The sequence below is a fragment of the Eschrichtius robustus genome, chromosome 1, assembly GCF_028021215.1.
Source record: "Eschrichtius robustus isolate mEscRob2 chromosome 1, mEscRob2.pri, whole genome shotgun sequence".
Taxonomy (NCBI): Eukaryota; Metazoa; Chordata; class Mammalia; order Artiodactyla; family Eschrichtiidae; genus Eschrichtius; species Eschrichtius robustus.
The window spans coordinates 118,398,730-118,421,177 of NC_090824.1; the positions used below are offsets into that span (position 1 = coordinate 118,398,730).

A 22,448-nucleotide genomic window follows, 5' to 3' on the forward strand; every position below is an offset into this window, starting at 1 on the left:
CCTTCTTTCCTTCTTCCTTTCTGGCTGCGTTGGGTCTTCGTTTCTGTGCGAGGGCTTTCTCCAGTTGCGGCAAGCGGGGGCCACCCCTCATCACGGTGCACGGGCCTCCCACTATCACGGCCTCCCTTGTTGCAGAGCACAGGCTGCAGACGCGCAGGCTCAGTAATTGTGGCTCACGGGCCCAGCTGCTCCGCGGCACGCATTATCCTCCCAGACCAGGGCTCGAACCCGCGTCCCCTGCATTGGCAGGCAGACTCCCAACCACTGTGCCACCAGGGAAGCCCCAAAATTGGTGAATTTTTGTGCAGCCATTTTAATATTGAAGATGGAAGAAAAAAAGCAACATTTTCAACTTATTATGCTTTATTATTTCAAGAAAGCTAAAAACACAACTGAAACGCAAAAAAGAGATTTGTGCAGTGTATGGAGAAGGTGCTGTGACTGATTAAACACGTCAAAGTGGTTTGCCAAGTTTCATGCTGAAGATTTCTCGCTGGATGATGCTCCGCGGTCGGGTAGACCAGTTGAAGTTGATAGCGATCAAATCAAGACATTAATTGAGAACAATCAACGTTTTACCACGTGGGAGTTGGCCGACATACTCAAAATACCAAATCAAGCGCTGAAAATCATTTGTACCAGCTTGGTCACGTTCATCACTTTGATGTTTGCGTTCCACGTAAGTTAAGCAAAAAAAACCTTCTTGACCGTATTTCCGCATGCGGTTCGCTACTTAATTGTAAGGAAAAAGTTCCGTTTTTAAAACAAATTGTGATGGGCAATGAAAAGTGGATACTGTACAATAACGTGGAACAGAAGAGATCGTGGGGCAAGCGAAATAAACCACCACCAATCACACTAAAGGCCGGTCTTCATCCAAAGAAGGTGACGTTGTATATATGGTGGGATTGGAAGGGAGTCCTCTGTCATGAGCTCCTTCCGGAAAAACAAACGATTAATTCCAACAAGTACTGCTCCCAATTAGACAAACTGAAAGCAGCACTCGACGAAAAGCGTCCAGAATTAGTCAACAGAAAACGCATAATCTTCCATCACGATAACTCAAGACTGCATGTTTCTTTGATGACCAGGCAAAAACTGTTACAGCTTGGCTGGGAAGTTCTGATTCATCCACCGTATTCACCAGACATTGCACCTTCGGATTTCCATTTATTTAGGTCTTTAACAAAATTCGCTTAATCGAAAAAATTTCCATTCCCTGGAAGACTGTAAAAGGCACCTGGAACGGTTCTTTGCTCAAAAAGATAGAAAGTTTTGGGAAGATGGAATTATGAAGTTGCCTGAAAAATGGCAGAAGGTAGTGGAACAAAAGGGTGAATACGTTGTTCAATAAAGTTCTTGGTGAAAATAAAAAATGTGTCTTTTATTTTTGCTTTAATACCGAAGGCACTTTTTGGCCAACCCAATATGTCAATTTAACATAAAAACTACCTGTACCAAAGGACCTTTCTTTTAAACTGCTGATGACTAAATATTATTTGGTGATATTATACATTAAACAATTTTAATCTGCATAAGTAGAGTGACTACCTGATCAGAAATGCCATTAATAGTTAAGTGATTCATAACTTAATGAAGGCTTAATATCTATACTTAGGGATTAATATATTTAACATAAGCAACAGCTATACTAACTTAAATTTCATGGACAAAAATGAAGACATCTAGTAGGATAGAAATGTCAACCCTAGTCATCTAGTAGGATAGAAATGTCAATGTCAATGTCAATGGCAAACACCCCTCTTTATCCATTCTCTGAGGGCATATTTAAAAAATTAGGTCTATAAATGTTATCTTCCTAGATATTAATAATAACTGTGTAAAATTACTTATGTACATTTTAGTTATTACATGAAATTGTAAACAATTTAAAATAGAACATGTCCTTTTTTGTATAAGTACTATATTGGCAGTGTTTACAATAACTTTCAACTAATTTTGCTAAATAAATCTAAATTAATAAAACTTGCACAAAAAATTGACAAAATGCACAAATTATCATTTTTGGGGTTAAAGATTTTGTAATTCTCTCAGTATTTAATTGTGAACAATATTCATAAAGATGAAATAATATCAAGTGTACAGTACAACTTCACTGCTTTAATAATTTATATGGGAAAATAATTGCTTTAAGAATAACGTGTATAAAGTAAGAAAACATGAAAAATTTCTGTTTCTCGTTGGAAGAAACAAAAAGTAGATATTAATTGATTTTTATTTCTAATCATTTAATAATTTTAAACTCAGTCTGAAAAACTGTAAAACATATTGGTTACAAACTAGTTTAAAAATATTTTATAAAAGAATTTTCCTTTTCCGCTTACTGTTGACAATGTTATCAAAGGTCGACCTTAAATTCTTACAGAAGAAACATTACCATGCTAATCATTTTCACATATAGCTATTCTAATAAGTTGATTTTATGCAGTAATTAAAATGAAAGCTATTAAGCATGTGTTACTATTATTGCTGGCATTTCAATTGGGGAAACTGAATTTTCTTGATATCTCTGCAAGGGAGGTTGGTGACAGGTTTTTATTACCCTTCATTTTACTGACTAAGAAACTCGTAGATGAGAACAAAATAAATTATTGAAGTAACTACCAATAAGAGGCTTATGTGCCCTATTTTGTTGTGTGGTTTTAACCATACTGGTATTCTGTTCAAGGGACAGAATTGTAATAACCAGTGAAAATATTTAGAAAAATAAATCTAAAAAAAATTAGAAAAGCACACTACATAAAATTTCATTGAGTTATAAATTCATCATTAAAATGTACACTATGTTTTTGCAACTACAAAAGCATACTTTGACATTAACAAATTTTAATACAACTACTAATATATCATTAACACTTTTGAAAAGAAAAAAATGTTCTTACCTTTAATCTTATTCGTTAAAGATGCCTGCTGAAATAGTCATCATTTGAGATACTCAATTGCTTGGTAGAAGACAGTGAAATTTGCTAAGCTCAAAGTTCTGAGCTAATGACCTGCCATTAGATAATTACACTTTTCACCTGTGAATTCTTGCAATATTTTTTAATAGAAAAATTTTGTATAGCATTTAAAACAAACACTATTTAAGATTTCAATGTAAGGAGAACAGAAGGATTGACGGTTATGGATTTCAACAACAACCATTAGAGATCAAGATTGCAAATAATTAATTTTTCTTCTGTATGTAAACCTACTTTCCCTCTAAAGTTCAAAATAAAATAAATGTCCCTACTTGCATTTTTCTGCAGATCACATGACCAATCCAAAGCTACATGTAAAATGAGCACTTTGGTTACATTACATCATTGCATTCTTTTGAGGTTTCATTCATACTATAAATAAATGGGGTAGAGGGAAAACGCTCATATTCATTTCAATCAGACCACATTCTTTCCTTCTAATAACATTTAAAAGCCAAAAATTTCAATGCTGATTTTCAAAATGTAATCTTTGCAAATACTTATAAGCAAACTAAAAAGCTGAAAAAAGGTTTACAACAAGCCAGTAGTAAGGTCAACCAGTTCTCAAGACCTTCCAGTTACCCATTCCAGATTAAATTTAGGATAGTAATCATTATACTAATAAATAAGAGTAAAACATCTAGTGCACCATTTCTGACCGTTTGTTCTGAGAGGTGTTAACAGATGTGTGGAAAGGATCATTGATCTAAACATTTACCAGGTTGCACGTACATTAGGTACTGTGCTAAAAGTTCCAGTCCAAAGACACAGTCCCTCCTGTGAAGGAGTTACTGTCAAGGAAATGTATTGAAGCAAATGTTTACAGAATTGTGAAGTGCTAAAAAAGAGACATGTATATTGTGGCTATACAAAGGACTGAGCCACTATGAGGGAGAAAGGCGCAAGGAGGCAGTGAAGATACTACAGTGAACAAGGTTTTGCAGCAAGAGCAGGAGTTAGCAAAGCAGGGAAAGGAGAGTCAAGGTGGAGGAAAAGCAAAGAAATATAAAACACAGCAATGATATGATACTGAGTGGTCTCATATGACTAGGAGGTAGGGAACAAGGGAGAGTAGTCAAAGATGCAACTGAAGAGATAGCAAGGGCTACTTTAGGAAAGATCTTGATTGTTACACTAAAGCGTTTGTGCTAAGAACTTTATTCTAAGGTTAATAAGAAAGTATAAGATTTGTGCATCAGAAAGAAAAAGGGCAGTATCAGAAGAGGATAAGCTCCAGACAAGGAGTCCAGATAAGAGATAGTTAATGACTGATAAAAGAACAACAAAGTGTTCTTTTCTTTCTTTTATCAGAATTATGGGTCCTAGTTTTTGACTCAGAAAAAAAAAATGGTTAGACACATAAAGAGTCAATGAAAAGGCCACAGAAATTGGGAAGTCATATGGCATCTCAACTACAAAGAGTTCAAAGTTACTTGCAGTCCTAATGCTTGCTTATGCAGCTGTGATCCCTAGGCAGTACAGGAAGTTTCTGCTCAAAAATAGCAGGAAAAACTTTTGATCACTATTTTTCTTACTTTTAAGTCCCAGAAATTTCTATGTCATTGCATTCACATAATTTTTCTATCATGAAATATTGATTTAACATATTAATAATAAATTTTTGTTATTTAAAAAAAAAAGAGACAGTTAATGACTGTCCCAGGTAAAGCAGTAGGAGTGTCAAAGAAGAGGAAGGCTTTAGGAGGGTGATAGAGTAAAACCAACAGAATATAGGTACCAATTGGATAAAGGTAAATGAGGAGAGCAAACATGACCCCCTACATGTCTGCCATTCATATAAATATATTTACCGCTCAGACCTACTTAGTCTTATACAGCTCATCCTTTGGCACAATTCCAACAATCACTTCTAAACCAATAACCCGCAAATCATCAACCAGAACATGACCCCTGCATTTTACTATTTATTTTTCAATCAATTCAAAAATATCATAGTATATTAGAATTAGACTTGAGTCCTAAGAGAGTATATTATCCAATTGCCCCTATCTTGTAAATGAGAAAAATCTACAGCCTAAAAATGCTAAAGTAATAAATCCATTAAGCAACAGAACCGGTTCTACTTCAAATTTCCACTGCATTTCTTCACAGCCAAATCCCCTGTTATAAATCAGGCTCCCTTAAATTCATGCCAGGAAAAGTGAAAAACTTAACTGATCTCTCTGCCTCTTGATGTTTTCCACTCTAAAACATGCTGCGCTATCATTGCCAAATTAATCTTACTAATAGACCGATTTATGTCAGTTTTGCTGAAATGTTCTACTGCTCATATATCATAGAAATGCTACTCTAAGATTGGGAGGCTAGATTCTGGTCCCAATGCTACAACTGTATCAGTTGTTGCCTGCTCTCCTGGGGAAACAAAGGGTCTTCACATTGAAGCTCAGGCCCATCCAGCTACTCATACTTTATATAGTAAAAGTAGGAAAGTACATTTGGAACCACAAGCACAACCAGGGAAGCAATAGACTATAGTACTTCTTAGTTTAGCCTCTGAAAACAGACTACCATAATTTAAATTGAGGCTCTTAACAGCTATGTGACCTTGGGCAAATGACTTATCTGTATCTCAGTTGTCTCATCCACAAAATTGGGACAAGAACAGTGCATATCGCATTAGTTTGTGAGAATTAAATGAGTGGATAAATGTAAAACATTTAGTGTATGTACTCAATAATTGTTAGCTCTTATTACTGCCATGGGTAGAATCAGGAATCTAACCTTACTGTCCAGAATTTACTTAAGTGTGCCACACAGGCTCTTAAAGCTTTTTACCTAAATATCTTTAATGTTTTGAGATTTTTCTGCCATACCTCCCCCATCCTCAAACAAAATACATTAGGTATTAGTTTTTGATTGCTGAGCAATTTACCCTAGTATGAAATAATCTACCCACTTCTGAAGATGTGGCTATAATTTGGTCATCAGGGAAGATAGAGTAAAAAATCATTCTAAATGGACAGAGGAAAGAACTAGGTAAAGACAAAGACAAAGAATCAAGAGAAACAAAATATTTGTGTGTAAAATATGAAGCAAAAAATAAGACCATCAGTAGAGGCAGAAGATTCTAATGCCAGACTCGGGCTATAATTTTGGTATTTTTTTATTTTGTTGGCAATATTGAATTAAGCCCTGAATACTTAATTTATAATGTATTCGCAAACTACCCTCAGAATCGGGAGACTGAAAAAATGGTAGTAACCTCAGAAACACTGGTAGAAGTTGGTAGCATTTGCCCTAAATGAAGGACTATACCAAAGTTTCATTTATCTTTCCCTTTCAATGGGTTTCCCATTACTTCCTGCTTACCAGCTATCAAAGGCAGAAGTCCAAAATGCCAGAAACCACTGTATTTTGATACACAGTTCCTACTTGCTAACTTGCAATTACATACCAGGGGCAAATGTATTGCATCCACTTTGAAAAGGAAAAACTATCTTGCAGTTACTAAAGATTTGGTTTGAGACAGTAATGAGACAGTAATGTCCGTGGTAGGATAAGAGAATCTAAGGACATGATCCCCCATTACCTCCAATCCTAGTTACATTTCAAAAGGTTAGAGAAGGAAACAAACCCAAAATAAATTCTGTGTATCTCATAGAGGAGATCAGTTTTTCTTTTTTCTGCTAAACCAAATATATGAAATGAAGACACTCTGACCATTTTGAACATTTAAGACTCTAATAACTTGGATTATGACCAGAGTCAGTAATTCCTCCAAATAAGTTCAGAACTTCACAGGAAAATAATGGAGTGATTCTTTACATATTCTTCAATGGAAATAGAGTTAGTAGAAGTAAACATTTTTAACAGAAATATTATTTTCAAATACAAAACATTTTTAAAAGGTTGCCATTCTGCTCTTAAAAGAGCTTACTTTCTGCTTGCATTTATGAAAGCTAATTAATGACTTATTGGTTTAGTTTAGAGTGGTATAATACAGTGGTATTTCTCTTTGGACCAAGTCCAGATTCTCTTCTGGTGTAGCATTTCACAAAAATCACATAATCTAATATATACATGGTATTAGGGGTTTAAATAATTATGAAATCAGTTTACTGTGTGGCCCTGTGAAGATGTAGATTCAGTGTCTCCATTTCCGACTGCCTATTCTGTAATTACCCTGGTGGCATGAACTATGTCTCATTCATGTTTCCATTTCCAGCACTTGACAAAGAGTCTTGCATACAGAAGGCAGGGAATCAATGTTTGTTGTCAATGAATATGTGGAAGGGTTATCTATATTATACTATGAAAGAGCCATGTAGTTAGCACTGGAGCTAAGTATAAAGTTCAGTAGCCAGAAATACAAGAGGGGAATTCACAGTTTCAAGGAGAGTCAGTTTTACATTTTCATTTTTTTCCTAGTACTCTTTAAATTAGGGGAATTTAATAAAATATAAAAGACATTTTCATCTATAAAACACAGTTTACATCTCTTTTAAGTCTTCAAAACAACCATGTAAAGATTATTTACAGATGAATAAACTGAAGTAACTTGAACATAAAGTGAGAGAGCTGGGTTTGGAACTCTGATATTTTGACTCCAGTCAGTGCCCTTACATTATACTTTGCTTAGAACAAAATTGGAAGTCATTGAGAGAACTAAATCAACTTTTAAAATCACTTCAAACTGTGGCATTTAGGACATTTGATTCAGTCAATAAATAGACATCTTTCAATAAGTAGCCAAGTTTTCCAAGCTTGAGTTATTATGGATTTACTATGGATTCTTATGCTCTGAAGAGTGCTAGAGGGAAACACCTATTCTCAACTTTTTGTCAAGAAAACAAACCTTGCAAAATTTAAAACTTTACTTCCATTCTATGTAATAATTAATCTATCCAGGTAGATATACAGAAGAAAATGGAGAAAGGGGAAAATAAGGGAGAAACAGATAGAAAAGAGCAATTCCATGATTGAGTTACAATCTTTCTAATATCTGAGAAAAGCAGATTTTTTAAAAAATCATTTCAAAGGTCTACAAAAGAAAGAGCCACTTTACTAGCACAATTACACATTTTTCGTAAGTTTAGTAGTATTAGATAAGTAGTCAAGATGACTAGAAATGAATGCCTGGCAATAATTAATAAAAGGTTTTCTTTAAGAAAGAAATTCTGTAAGCTAAAAAAATAAAAGTTTTCCTCCTAAGCAGAGAGGATTATGTACCAGTTTTCAACAAGGGTGTTTCCTGTTTCAGTCTTCAGATAGGAAAAGTCAGAACTACAATCAAATTCTGACATCTGACAATTATATGAGGTGCAACTGAACACTGTAATAAAATGCCATCCAACCAGCAGTTTGGAGGAATATACTCCAAGAACTATGAGCCAAAATTACAAATAACCGCAGTACAGTTAGTACAGTCAGTGGATTGCCACTAAAACTCTCAATGATGAGAAGATTCCACTGATATGTAGTTCCCAGGGTCTCCTGTAAGTAGCAGCAGTAATAACAGTGCTAACAGCAATAACAGCTGGAGCAACAGCAGGAACAGCAGTAATCCGTAGTAGTAATATTAGCAGCAGCAGCAGCTAGAGCAACAACGGCACCAACAACATGCATTTATTGAATGATCATTTTTTGTCAGGCCAGTGCCAAATAATTTTAATTATTTAAATAATTTGAATTATTTAAATTAATAATTTAATGTCCACAGATTATCTCTATTTCTTACAGCCACCCTGCAAAAAATTATTACATACCTTTCACTAATGAGGAAGATAAGGTGAAGTAATTTTCACAAGGCTACAGAGCTGGTTAGATATACAACCAGGATTTAAACCTGGGACTGCCTTATTTTAAAGCTGTACTCCTTTCCCAACACTACACTTCACAGAAGTAAGGATAAAGATACTTTTCAGTGTGGAGGATTAAAAACAGTAGATTCCTACATTTCAGTAAATGATATAGAAAAAGAGATTCACAGTAGCTTCTCCATGTTTGTAGAGGAGGGTAAGGTCTTCCAGGTGGGCAAATACCAAAGTGACTAGAGTGAGGCCGTAGAAGGATCTCAAAATCAGAGATGTGGGCTGAAAGATGAGATGAACCACAGTGTGGTCAGTATAAGGCACTATAATTTAGGGGAAAATACGATTTATACTATTTTTAAAGACAGAGATTACTAAAATGAACCTAGGATTCATAACTATTCCCTAAAACTATAAGTTTATTGAGCTTCAGGCACCAAAAATCTAATTTTATGACTAATACGTGCTTCAAACAATTAGCTCTTAAGAAAGATTTACTGGGTTAGGAAAAGAAAGTTAACATAAATGATTTGTGAAAATGGTATGAGATGGTCAGAATGAAAAGCAGGCTGAAGATTAGGATAATTCTATCTGAACAAAATGCAGGCAGAAGTAAAATTATGAAAAGTAATAAGAGTAACAATGATAACTTTACAGTTACGTAGTGCTTCCTATGTGACAATCACTTTCTAAGTACTATATACATATACTAACTCATTTAATTCCCTTTACACTTTATGAACAGGTACTGTTGTTTACATGCATTTTACAAATGAGGAATGAGGCAGAAGTCTGTAACCTACCCAAAGTCACACATGTTCTAGTAAACAGCAGGGTAGGAACTCCAAACTAGGCAATCAACTGCAGAGCTTACGCTCTTTAACCACTACACCACAGTGTACCTTTAAGGGTCTGAGAGGGTTTAAAATGAAGCTGGCTATCAAATCACCCAATATTAGTATCAAAGAAGTTCTCCTGAAGCTGTTTAAGTAGGAAGTAAAACTTTACTATATAAGAAATTCCTTAACAGATAATAAAAGGCTGAAAATAGTCTCAAGAAAAGTAGTTAAGTGGGTAGATTGATAAGCTAAGCATAAGGAGTTACAGAGAAGCTAGAAACAGATAATGAGAGATTCTTAAGCTTCTTAGTGTGAAATCATGTAAAGTAACCATACTCTCCAACAAAAATATCCCTTGCTGCCATAATCAGAGGCAGAATAAACTAATAATTGGTCTGTCCCTGTTACGCATTTATTAGATTTTACAAACATAATAATGAGGATATCATTTTTCTGATATAATTTCTAAAAATATGAAAATGTACATTGCTAGCCTCTAGTTACAAACACTATCTTACAAATGATTCATAAACATAAATGGAATGTCTAGGAATCCATCTTAGGCAACACTACACAACTACTTTTTATTTCCCAGTTCATAAAAGTTGAAGGATTACTCCAGATCAGTATTCTACACACTATTCCATGGAGATTAAGAAGTGAATAAGTATTCAAAGAAAAAAACTCTAAGGTCAAATAAATATTCTCTTAGACATTCACAAGTCACATACAGCATGAAAAAGCCCATATCAAAGAATCAATTTAACTTGCATTGCCTAAATTTATTTGACCATGGAAACTTTTCCCCCCAATTTATAAATTATGGACATTAGTTGTACAGTACAGAACCTGGGAAAAAATAACCTAGTTACCTTCTTTAATAGAAGTATAAGGGAACTACTTTTACAAGAGCCTATGAAAGAGTTAAATGTGCTGAGGAATAATGTGAACATTTAATTTTCTCAAGGTCAAAGAGTCCCTGTTTCTGCTACTGGGAATAGGATACGTGGCATTCTAAATTTATCTTGTCATAAGAACAAATTATGACAATGTAAGTATAACCAATATTGAATAATAGAATCTCAGAAGTCTAGAACAAGTCAGCACTCACATTTTACAAATAGGGTAACTGAGGCTCCAAGAACACTGCCACGCCCCTGGTTTTCTTTCTATATCATCAGCCACTCCTTCTCAGTTTCCTTTGCCAATTCCTTCTCATCTCCCTGACCTTTTATTGTCAGATTCGCCAGAGCTCAGCCTGTGGACCCTGCCCTTTCTCTCTCTCTACTGTATCGCTTGGTGATCTCATATAGTCCCCTGATTTTTTTTAATGAATTTTAAATTTTGGTGTAATTGTATATTCACATGCAGTTATAAGAAATAACACAGAGAGATTCCATATTCCCTTTGTCCAGTTTCCCCAATGATAACATCTTATAATACAAAATAACAGTAAAAAATTATAGCACAAAAGCATAAGCAGGATGTTGGCAGTGATACATATACCAACCTTACTCAGTTTTCCCCCGTTTTACTTGTATTTATTTCCATGACATTAAATGATATTTACAGCTTAGAACACCCCCCTAAATTCATACAGGTGAATGCTTATGACATGTCAACTTGCATATCTAATAGATATCACAAACTAAAATATGTCCCAAATCACAGTCATCATCTTCCCTCTCAAATCTATTACTTCTAGTCTTCCCTATCTCAGCTAATATCAATGCCATCTTTGCGGTTGCTCACACTAATAACTGGAATCATCCTCAAAACTTTCTTTCTTCTACACTTCACATATAAACCATCAACGAATTCAAAACATGTCCCAAGTCAAAACTCTTATCACCTAAACTGCTAGCAGCCTAGCCTAAATCTCCACCATCTCATACCTGGATTATTACAATAACCTCCTAATTAATCTCCCTGATTTTGTCCTTGGTCTTCTACAGTTTATTCCGAAGACAGCAGCTATGGTAATACAGACACTCTTCTGTATTTAAAGGTTTTCGTTGATTGTGGTTTTTATTGAGGTATAAAACACTCCTCTATTCAAAATGCTCTAATAGCTACTTATCTCATAGTAAAAGGCGAATTCCTTACAACGGTCCATAACGTCCTATACACATGGCCCACATTACCTTGCAGGCCCCAACTCCTACTATTCTCCCTCTTAATCACTTATTTGCAGCCACACCAGTCTCCATGCAGTTCTTCTTTCAGGTCTTTACTCAAATGTCATCTCTCTGTGAGACCTTCCCTGACTACCAAATTTTAAATGGCAGCCTCCAAACTCCCACCCAGTACTTCTTATCCCCCTTCCCTATGTTATTTTTCTCCATAGTATTGACCACTATCTAACATGCTATGTATTTTATTTACTGTATATTGTCTGTCTTTCACCACTAAAATGTTCGTTCTGTGAGGGCAGAGATTTCAGTCCATTTTTCTAGCACTTAGAAGGGTGCCAGGCACAAAGCAGATGTTCAAGAAATATTTGCTGAATAAACAAATGAGGCCCAAATAGGTGAGGTGTTATGCCAAAATATCACAAAAATAGGGCAAGAATCCAAGTCTCTGTAGTTTAGCAGTCATTTTTTCTCAAAATAGAGATGGACTTAAACTGAACCAATCTCATTTTTTATTCAGTGGTAACCAAAAGCACACATACATGAAATGGCAATTTCTGATCAGGTGAATAAACTATTTAGAATAACCTGATGGCAAGGAGGGATTAGACGCAAGCTAAAACTCATTAGCACAAAATTAAAATATGACCAACTGCCTATAATCAACAAGTTTTGTACTGCCTTAGGTGTTTTATTTAAATTATGTTTTTAAAAAGGAAGTTATAGGTGATAGAACTTTAGGAGTTTAAACTTTAAGAAAATGAACTTGATAATACTATAAAATAGAGTCCTATGGAAGAACACAAAGCAGTACTCCTACATTGCTATATCAAGAATACAATTTCTCATATTTTTTAACTATAGCCAAGGTAGAGCAAATATCTATAAGTGAAAAAGGAACTTATGTTAAAAATGTAAAGAAGTTGTTTCTGGGCAAAATTTTTAAATTTTTTTAAAAAACTGGGTAGAAAGAGGGTGAATGACAAAACTTCCTAGAGACAGATAAGGAAATAAAGACTAGCATAACACCAAATCCACCTACTGAGAGACAAGCCACTTCCAGAGCTTTTGAAAAACTATTCATTTACCGTAGAAATTAGTTTGGAAATTTAAAACTAATGGGTTCAAATTTTTTGATTATTAATTGCAAGAAGCACATTACATAATAAGCAGTCATCTATATTGGCTTTAAATCTGTTTCAAAGTAAAACTGAGCAAGTTCTGACTTCAGAGTAAAAAAACATGACTGAGTCATACTTCCAGAGCCTGCCTAACCCTTATAGCAACTAAGATCACAAAAGGTATTTTGCATGTCATTAAAATTCAATGAATTGGTAAAGTATGAACAGTGACCTTTCAATTGTGCCAGAGGAAAAAGAGCAAGATGCACTAAGTAGATACAGCTCTCAGTGTGCAGGCCAAATAATAAGGCTTCCATGAAACAATAAAGGCAATGCTCCTATTTATATGATTAAATCTACAGCTTTCATATGAAATTCTTTATTAGTAAATAATTCCTGAGGCACTTAAACAACAGAATTTTTATTAAAACAAAATAGTAGCATCAAAACTGTTTATTAGAGCTATAGTCAATGTAACTAAAATAAACAAATGTCAACTCTTAAAAAAATATATATGTGAAAATGTTTTATATATGATAGAAACAAGTGCATTATTGGCCCCTATATTTTTTAATGTTACCACTACCCAAAGGAACTATTAATAGCTAAGTAGGTATTATGTATTAGATGTACAAATATGTAACTTTAAAACTTGTTTTACTGTATAAAAAAATAAAACTAAATTTAAAAAAAAACTTGTTTTAAGGTCTACAAGAATAGGTTTTGTCAATTCTTTACACCTTAGAACTCACAATTATTAAGATAATATTAATAATAATAATCCTGAAATAAGAATGGATATAATAATGTCTAATGGTCTGAACAACAGCCAAATTAAAAAACTATAAATAAGCAGCTATAGGAAATCTGTAGAGAATTCTAGGGAATATCTTGGAGTTCTTAACAAAACAAAGCAAACACTAAACAACAGTTTTAAAGAAAAGAATATAAAAATAGACATCATAAAATAGACATCAATACATTTGGAGAACATAAAACCAAGCTATCAAAATTAAACTAAATTTTTAAAAAATAAAAAATCTGATAATTGATGTTCTCAAAAAACTATGAAGTTACTCCTGGGTAATACATTTTAAATAACAGTAAAAATAAGTGAAATTTTGGAACATAATTGTAGAGACCTGTTGTTCCAAGGACATGAAAAATAACCATTTCCTAATAGCTGGAGATTTTGTATTCCTTGGATGCATTCATGCTAGAGGAAGATTAAAGGGCAGCAGCCAAAATGACTAAACTTCAACTGGGACGCTGAAGCACAGATTTGATTTTCTTGGCCAGAAGTGACCCACAAGCTTAAGATCAAGAGCCAAAGCCCCCAGTGGGAAGCTGTGCTCTATTTGGTGGGCCTTGATACCATCTCTGACTATATCAACATCAGCCTCATGGAAGGCCAGCCATGAGGGAAGGGAGTCTCCCCAAGATCTGATTTCCTGAGACCACAACCTAGAGCAGGTCCCACAGTCAAATTAGTCACATTCCTTGGAAAGAGAGAACAGGCATCAGTTGTGTCCATCGAAGGGGGACACTGTCCAGGTGTACCCTGAACATTTTTTGAAATCTCTGGGCTGCTTCTCCATCTGAAAAATAAGAAAAATAGCACAATGACAGACAACGAATGAGGAAAAAGACAATCATCTGGCCTAAAAAACTTAAGACTTATAAGAAATTAAGAAAGCAGACAAAACAGACAAAAAGACAAACAGCCATATCATTTGGAACATATTATTCTGAAGTCAAGTACAGCAGAGAAAAACACAAATTATTTTAAGCAAAGTAAGAAATGACCATAGCAACAAAAGTTATTTTTGGAGAGAGCCAACTGGAGAAAAAAAAAATGTATGTTAAGATATGTCAACCTGACACAAAGATAAGGTGGAATAAGAATCTAGTCCCATTTGAAGCTGAAAAGAGCTGAATAATGAGAGCTAGTGTCATGAACTTGGCTGCTTAACTGCCTTTGTGTAAGAAAACATCTCAGAACTTTGAACTTAGGAAATTCCAACTTGTCTTGCACCAGGTCACGAGCTCCATAGAGCAGGAACCTATTTCAACAAGCAGCTTTAAAAAAAAACAAAAAAAACAAAATACTTTAATATTTTTCATTTCTATTAATGATACATTTAAAAATGCAATAGTGCTAAAATCCATCAAAGTAAAATGCACTGAATAAAAATTAAACTTACTCAGAAAGATGTTCAGAAGTTGGGATACAAACAGAAACTGAAATTAGAAGAAAAGTATTATATTTAAAACAGCATATGAAATATGATGAGTGAGAAAAACGATTTAGTAAAGAGCACATACTGTGGCTGACCAATAATACCAGAATAAATATCAAAAATCCAAAGTAGAACAATTTTATATACGTACCTTTCTCTATTACAACTTGACAAGCATGAGTTTCATGTTGACTTAAGTGTGTAGCCATATTATCTAAGCCAGAAACATCAGTTAGGAAATCACAATTAAGGCACACTAGAGTAATGCCCCTATAAAAAACAAAGCAAATAGTATAAAAGAAAACGTTTTTATCTTTTATGAAAATCCACACACCAGTTCAATGAATACTTTTCCGTGATTTGCTTTCTGTGTCATAACTGTCATTCCAATTTTTGTTATATAAACTTGATATAACTGAAATGATTCTCTAGAAAATGTCATAGTCATATTCAAATTATACTACCATTTATTTGCAGAAAGTATTTTTGCTTTATAAACTTTTCTCTCTCATACCAGTTACTGAAAGCTAAGAGTCAAGAGACCTACAGTCCAGTCTTGGCTCCACTAACAACATGCGTCACTTGGACAAGTCTCAGTCTATTTGTGTCTATGCCCATCTGCAAAGCAAGAGTTCAGTATATATAAATGTACAATATATACATTAGTCAATGTATATTTACTAAGGCTGTCTTTACACATACTGTACTACTAGTGTACTGTATTGTGAATACAATGATGACCAAAAAATACAGTCTGTGCTCTCATGGAACATTTATCTAGTGTTTATCTAGGTGAGGAAAAAATTAGAAATGTGAAGGCTTTAAAAATAGATCATGTCGTAGCTGCTATCGTTGTATACTATGTGTTAAAGATTTTCCCATATGTTATTTAGTTTATTCTCACCACAAGCATCCAAGGTTGGTATTATTCTCAATTAACACTGAATTAACTGAAGTAGCTAATTCACTATTGAAGTCCAAAGTCTGAGTTCCTCAGCATCCCAGTACTCTGAACTGGCCCACTTGCTTGGACCTAAACTACTTGTTCCCTTAACAAAACTTCACTGAGTACTGTAGTTCTTAAATATGTAATGATTATAAATTTTCAAAAAGGTTAGAAAGCAATTCCCATAGTCATCAATACATTTTTTTTTGAATTCACTAATAGTTTTTATGCTTATTGGATCAAACTGTGTAGCATTTGCTATCTGAAGTATTTAAACATAATTGGCATATTATAGCATGTAAAATTGGTCTTAAGACTCTAATTTAAAATGTTTAAACTTTTAACTTTGAGTTTTATTTTAAAATATTAAGCCTGCAAAAATATGCGAATGTTTCAGAGAACTTAGAAAGCCACTATGTTTAATTTATTATGTTTATTAGAGTTAAGCACTTGGGAGCTTGTGGGTCAAGCATCTGAAGAGCTGTTTAAAAGAAAATCAAATATATTAAACATATAAATGATGTTACATTGTTTAAAGGTAATTGAAATGTAAATGAGACTTTAAAAAATTCTAGTCTGTTCAGCTTAAATGAACTTTATCAAACATTATTTAAAGGCCCGCTTGAAAGTGATTTTTTAAAATAAATCTATTTATTTATTTATTTATGGCTACGTCGGGTCTTCGTTGCTGCACGCGGGCTTTCTCTAGTTGTGGTGAGTGGGGGCTACTCTTCGTTGCAGCGCGTGGGCTTCTCATTGCGGTGGCTTCTCCTGTGTGGAGCACTGGCTCTAGGCGCGCGGGCTCAGTAGTTGTGGCGCACGGGCTTAGTTGCTCCGCGGCATGTGGGATCTTCCCGGACCAGGGCTTGAACCCATGTCCCCTGCCTTGGCAGGCGGATTCTTAACCACTGCACCACCAGGGAAGTCCTGAAAGTGGTTATTAAATGTACTAGATTTCTAAATGGAATATTTTTAAGCTTAAGGAAAGTTAAGATTTAAATACTTAAATTTAATAATTACAGTCTTTTTCTATTAACAAACTGCCCTCAACAGACACTAAAAGTAGTCTCAACGGTAAGTAGCTAAATGCCTATTCCACTCGACATAGTTAATTGGACCAGGGATGGAATGTCTAACTCAAGCCTTCTCTGAACAGGGATTTGTAATTGGGATATATAATCACATTTCTTGATCTGGGAAAATGTGGGAGGCTAGGAATACTATGTTTGGGTCATCAATAGAGAAAGCTGGTCTACACAGAGAAAGGAGACTGGAACCCATGTCCAGAGAAAATAATAGAGACAAAATCATCCTGCTTCAGCAGGTCAGACTAGAAGGAAGCCGTGTTAGTAACTGATGGCTTTGTTTCCCTCGTATGTTCTGGCTGTATCGCTTCCTTCTAGGGGTCCATGAGGGTCTTTGGAATCCTGCTAATAAATTATTTTTGCTTAGGTGGAAAAAAAATAGATCATGTAATGTGATCATTGTTATTGTCAGTTTATTAACAAAGCATAAATACATTTCTGAAGTTCATCACATACGTTAAAATTTTAAATGTTTTACCAATATACAAATACAAACAAATAACATACCTTAGCTTGACTTCTCCCCTAAAGCTCTACTCTAACAGTCTGCTGTATATTTTCCCCTAGATGTCATACTGGCACATAAAAAACTGACCTTCATAAAACTAAAATCATGTACTTCCTTCCCAAATTAACTTATCCTGACTGGCCTTTCTTATGATGCCATTTCCTCTGAAAATAAAGCTCAACCTATAGTTATCTCTGTCTCTTCTTCCTTAAACAGTCAGTATGTCATGCATTTTATACCAGCAATTTATTGAGTACTTATTCTGTGCTAGTCTAACAATTTTAGACATACCATCTCATCTAAATCTAAACAACCCATAAAAGGTAGATGCTATAATTTATCACCTTTTTAATAGAGGATGGAGTTAGCTTAGTAATTTACCAAGGACACAGAGCTGGTAAAGATCAAGACCAGGTTTGAAATCAAGCACTTTCATCCCAGAGCCCAGTTTCTTAAAGATGATATAATACTATCTCACCATTCTAACTCAAGTCCTTACTAGATTATTCATAACTACCACAAAAGTCCTAATCAATAGGATTCATGCATCTATAATCCACCCTATTATTAAAGGTGAGAAGAAATTCAACCTTCCTTCAGTTTCACTCAATTCTATATAAAACATCAAAGGTTGTCCAGTGCCCTCCAAAATAAGTCCAAACTCCTTAGCCTTATTTTCAACGCTTTTACAATCTGGCTCTAAGCTCAAAACTATTGCCCCCGATTTCAATATTATTACTATAACTTCAATGCTCCATTCATTTACTACTACCATTCCCCCTCTGTACGCCTTCTACTTTTTCATTTCTGCACCTCTATTCATGCTATTCCAACTCAAATGCCCCTGTACCTCTTCTATCAGTATAAACAATACTCATCCTTTAAAGCCAAGTAAACTAACACCTATATAGATCATTCCAAGTAAAGTAATCTCGCTCCCCTTTGGGAAAAAAAACAACCATTACTGCACTTATTAAAATCCCTCTTGCTTTATTGTGGTTAGTTACATTCACCTCTTATCTCCCACCCAATAAAATGTACATTCTCTGAAGGTTGGTTCCAAGACTTCTTATTACTATTATCTTTACAGGATCTGCTACATTATAGACCTAATAGATACATAGTAAATAGCTAAAGAACAAATATTCCATTCCAATAAAAGAATAACTACAAAAATTATTGTTCTATACAATTATAAGTTTCTATGTTCCATTCACAGAAATAGGCAAATTTTCAATCTGAGACTTACTCAAGTTGAGAGAAAAACATCCCAGAGCTTTAAAATCATATGATTCATTTAGAAACCAAACACACAACTGTGCTTAACAATAGTGAGGTGAAAATCAAAAATCTCATCTTTTGAATGCAATAAAACTCTTCATTCTTATAAAAATTTTCAGTATAGGCAACCTCTAATATAGCTTAATCTATTTCCTTGAATTCAGTAAATGTTTTAAAATTAGTACTAATATATTTTTAAAACTGAACCAAATTTTTCTCTCCCTGTGGGCTACTGGTCCAACATCATAGATGGGACCTACTGTCCACGTAAGTCATTTTCAATACATACATTAATTTATTCAACAAATATTTACTGGGTGCCTAATCACTATCAATGCCTGGCATAGACAAAAATCCAAACCACACACATTCTAGTGAGAGGACACAGAAAATAAACAAAGTATACAGTGAATGAGATGATAGAAGATGATCCAGAGAAAAATGAAGCATAAAAAGGAGATAAAGAGCACTGGGGTAAAGCACAGGAGAAAGGATATAATTTTAAATCAAGTGGTCAAGGAAAGGCTCACTCATCAGAATAAAGACCCAAAGGAGATAAAGGAGCTAATCATACAAAAATCTGGGAAAGAGCAAACTAGTCACAGAGAATAATAAGTACAAAAGTCCTGAGACATAATATCATCCCCTCTTCCATCTTTTCCACTAACCCAAAATATCAAAACAAGTATTGGTTAACCTTATCTATATAGATTAGCTTGGTGCAGCAAAGATACTGATATTTCAGGTAGCAAAGGCAACATGAGCAAAAATAAAGAGCAGTGGGGTCTAAAGAATTCAGAAGAATATGAAAAACACGGTGCTCAGTGAATTCTGAGTTAAGTGTGGTAAAACCAAATTCTCAATGTCTTCAGAAATATTCATCAACAGTTCTTTCTGCACAGTAAGCAAGTTGTACACTTTTCTTAATTTGAAAAGGAAAAAGTAAGAATTATACAGACTACATACTAATTTCAAGAATTCCAGTGGTTTAAGAAATTTACTTCAAAACTGAAAAAGTGTTAGTCACTTTACTACATATTTTAGGTATCTTTTTTTAATTCAAATATTGTTGGACAGCCCTATTTTTGTTCTCATTTTACAGTGCAAATACATGAAGACTTCATCTTGACACCATTGGTCACCCCTGAAACAAATTTAGCGAGAGAATATAGGCTAATCAGGTACTTTGTAAAACACTATGGCAGTTCCTCAAAGGCTTGACATAGGGTTACCATATAACCCAGCAATTCTAATCCTAGATATATACTAAAGAAAAATGAAGACATGTCCAAACAAAAATGAGTACACAAATGTTCACAACAGCAATATTCATAACAGATTCAAAGTTAAAATAACCTAAATGGATAAACAAACTATCATATATACACACAATGGAATATTATTCAGCAATAAGAAAAAGAAGCACTGATATATGCTACAAAATGGATGAATCTTGAAAACATTATGCTAAATGGAAGACACAAATCACAAAGGATCACATATTTTATCATTCCATTTACATGAAATGTTCAGAATAGGCAAATCTAAATAGACAGAAAGTAGATTAGTGGTTGCTTAGGGATGAAAGGAGTTGCAAGGAAATGGAGATAACCACTAATGGGTACAGAGTGCCTTTTTAAAGTGATAAAAACATACTAAAATTAACTGTGGTAACTGCACAATCTGTGAATATACCAAAAACTATTAATTGTACAATTTAAATGTGTGAATTGCATGGTATATGAACTGTATCTCAATAAAAATGTTATATACAAAAGATTTAAGTCATATAATTTTTCAATAGAAAAAAATTTAAAAGATCAACTAGTTACCTGAGATCTTCTGAATACTTCTTAAAGATACAAAACCTTTTACTTGGACGATTACTATGAAAGCTGGGAGAGACAAAACAGATTTTATTAATTTTACTATACAGTAAGTCATATTAATTTATAGCTATATATCAAGTCTATACTTAAATCTCTAGTTTTGAATAAAATATTATGATATAAATAATAATATAATGTTCATCATCCCTGTTTCATTCAGCATTTTAGCTTACGTTCCAACTTATCTATTTATTTTCTAGTGAAATGTATTTCACTAACCATATTCTTATACAATAAGTACCTCACCCTCACATAAAAAAAAGGAAATACTCAAAAGAGTTTAAAAAAGTAAAGTACATCAAATTATCTTCTTCAACTGTTAAGAGTTGAAAACAATTTAAAAGTTTTGCTAATCACATTTTTGCTATAATATGAATGGTTACCAATAAGAATCATTTTAAAAATCCTTTTCCAACTTAACGTGTTTGTGTTGAGGAAGGGGAGTAGAATCCAAATTATCCCGGAAGTAAACAGTAGTTGAGCTAAATGCCACTGTTTACCATTTGTAAAATCAAACATTTAGAATTCTTTCCAATTACTAGTAGAGGTTTTTTAAAACAAAAATTAAAGCAGAACTCTTGAGCTAAAACAATGCTTCCCCTAAGCACAGAACAGAAAACCCCTAACCAAGCTTTGTAGCCCATGATGATAGCTTTTACATACCCTTTTAAATCTGATAAGGAAAGCTTTCCTATACTAGAAAACCAGGATCAGCTTAGCACAGTACTACTTAGCACAGATAAAAGTGGAGTCATAGACTAGTAACATCAGCATCATCTGGGAGCTTATTAAGAAATGCAAAGTCTTGCGCCCACCCCCCCCCCACACACAGCTACTGAATTAACCTCTGGCAGTGGGGCCCAGGAATCTGTTTTAACAAGCTTTTTCAGTAATTCTTATGCAAGCTAAAGTTTGAGGAGCAGTAGCTTGCAATGATAGACCTAAAGTAGCCAACACACCAAGTCAATTCTAAGTCTCAGATACAAGGCAACCATCACCAGCAGAGCATGTATGTATGGGAAAAGAAATACTCTGACCAGTTATAATCCCCAGAGAACATTCTCAGAAGATTTCTAATAGTTATTTCTTCAATCTGGGGATAACTATTACTAAAGAGTTTATGAATTCAACATAACATGACAAAAATAATTGAATGGTTTTTTTAGGAAGAAACCATCAAGAGGTTGGGAACCACTGAAATTATATGTAAAAATTTGTGCACATAACTGTATTTCCTCAGAGCGTGTCCAAGATTTTATCTGATTCCCAAATAATGTGAACCAAGTAAATTATTTTTTTAAATGAGATTTAAAAGTAACTTTTAAAAGCTCTTTTTTCCTTCTCAAACAGACTGTTCCGGTTTCTTTATTTGGTAAGAGGAGAGGAAAAAATTACGTTTTAGGGTCTTTTGATGGCTTCCATTTCTGTCTATAACTTGTATCTTATTAAAATGTTAGTACTTTTAAAATTGTAGTTGTCTGAATCCAGTTTTAATTTAGAGTTCCCTATCTATAAAAAAAAGACTTATACTGTCATTTTATTTATATTTATTACACAAATTCCATTCTTCTAGTTTTGTGTATTATAGGAATGGAAAAGTGGATCTGTAGCTCACCAATAAAGAGGGGAAAAAAAACTACCTTTCTTCTTCCTAT

The 22,448-nt window shown here is 34.0% G+C and overlaps 1 protein-coding gene across 13 annotated transcripts in view; it reads right to left on the bottom strand.

Moving 5' to 3' along the window:
• ZNF280D (zinc finger protein 280D) overlaps positions 1–22,448 on the bottom strand; it is a 296,330-nt gene that overhangs the window by 23,711 nt on the left and 250,171 nt on the right. For 11 of the 13 annotated variants that reach the window (XM_068552217.1, XM_068552226.1, XM_068552205.1 and 8 more), the window contains 3 exons: positions 20,737–20,799; positions 15,236–15,354; positions 15,049–15,085 (listed from right to left, as the gene is read on the bottom strand). In XM_068552217.1, coding sequence (XP_068408318.1) covers positions 15,049–15,085; positions 15,236–15,354; positions 20,737–20,799 — 219 coding nt within the window. Of the gene's footprint in view, positions 1–13,935; positions 14,443–14,687; positions 14,924–15,048; positions 15,086–15,235; positions 15,355–20,736; positions 20,800–22,448 lie in introns of those variants that run through there. The other 2 variants (XM_068552235.1, XM_068552243.1) reach the window with 2 other exon arrangements.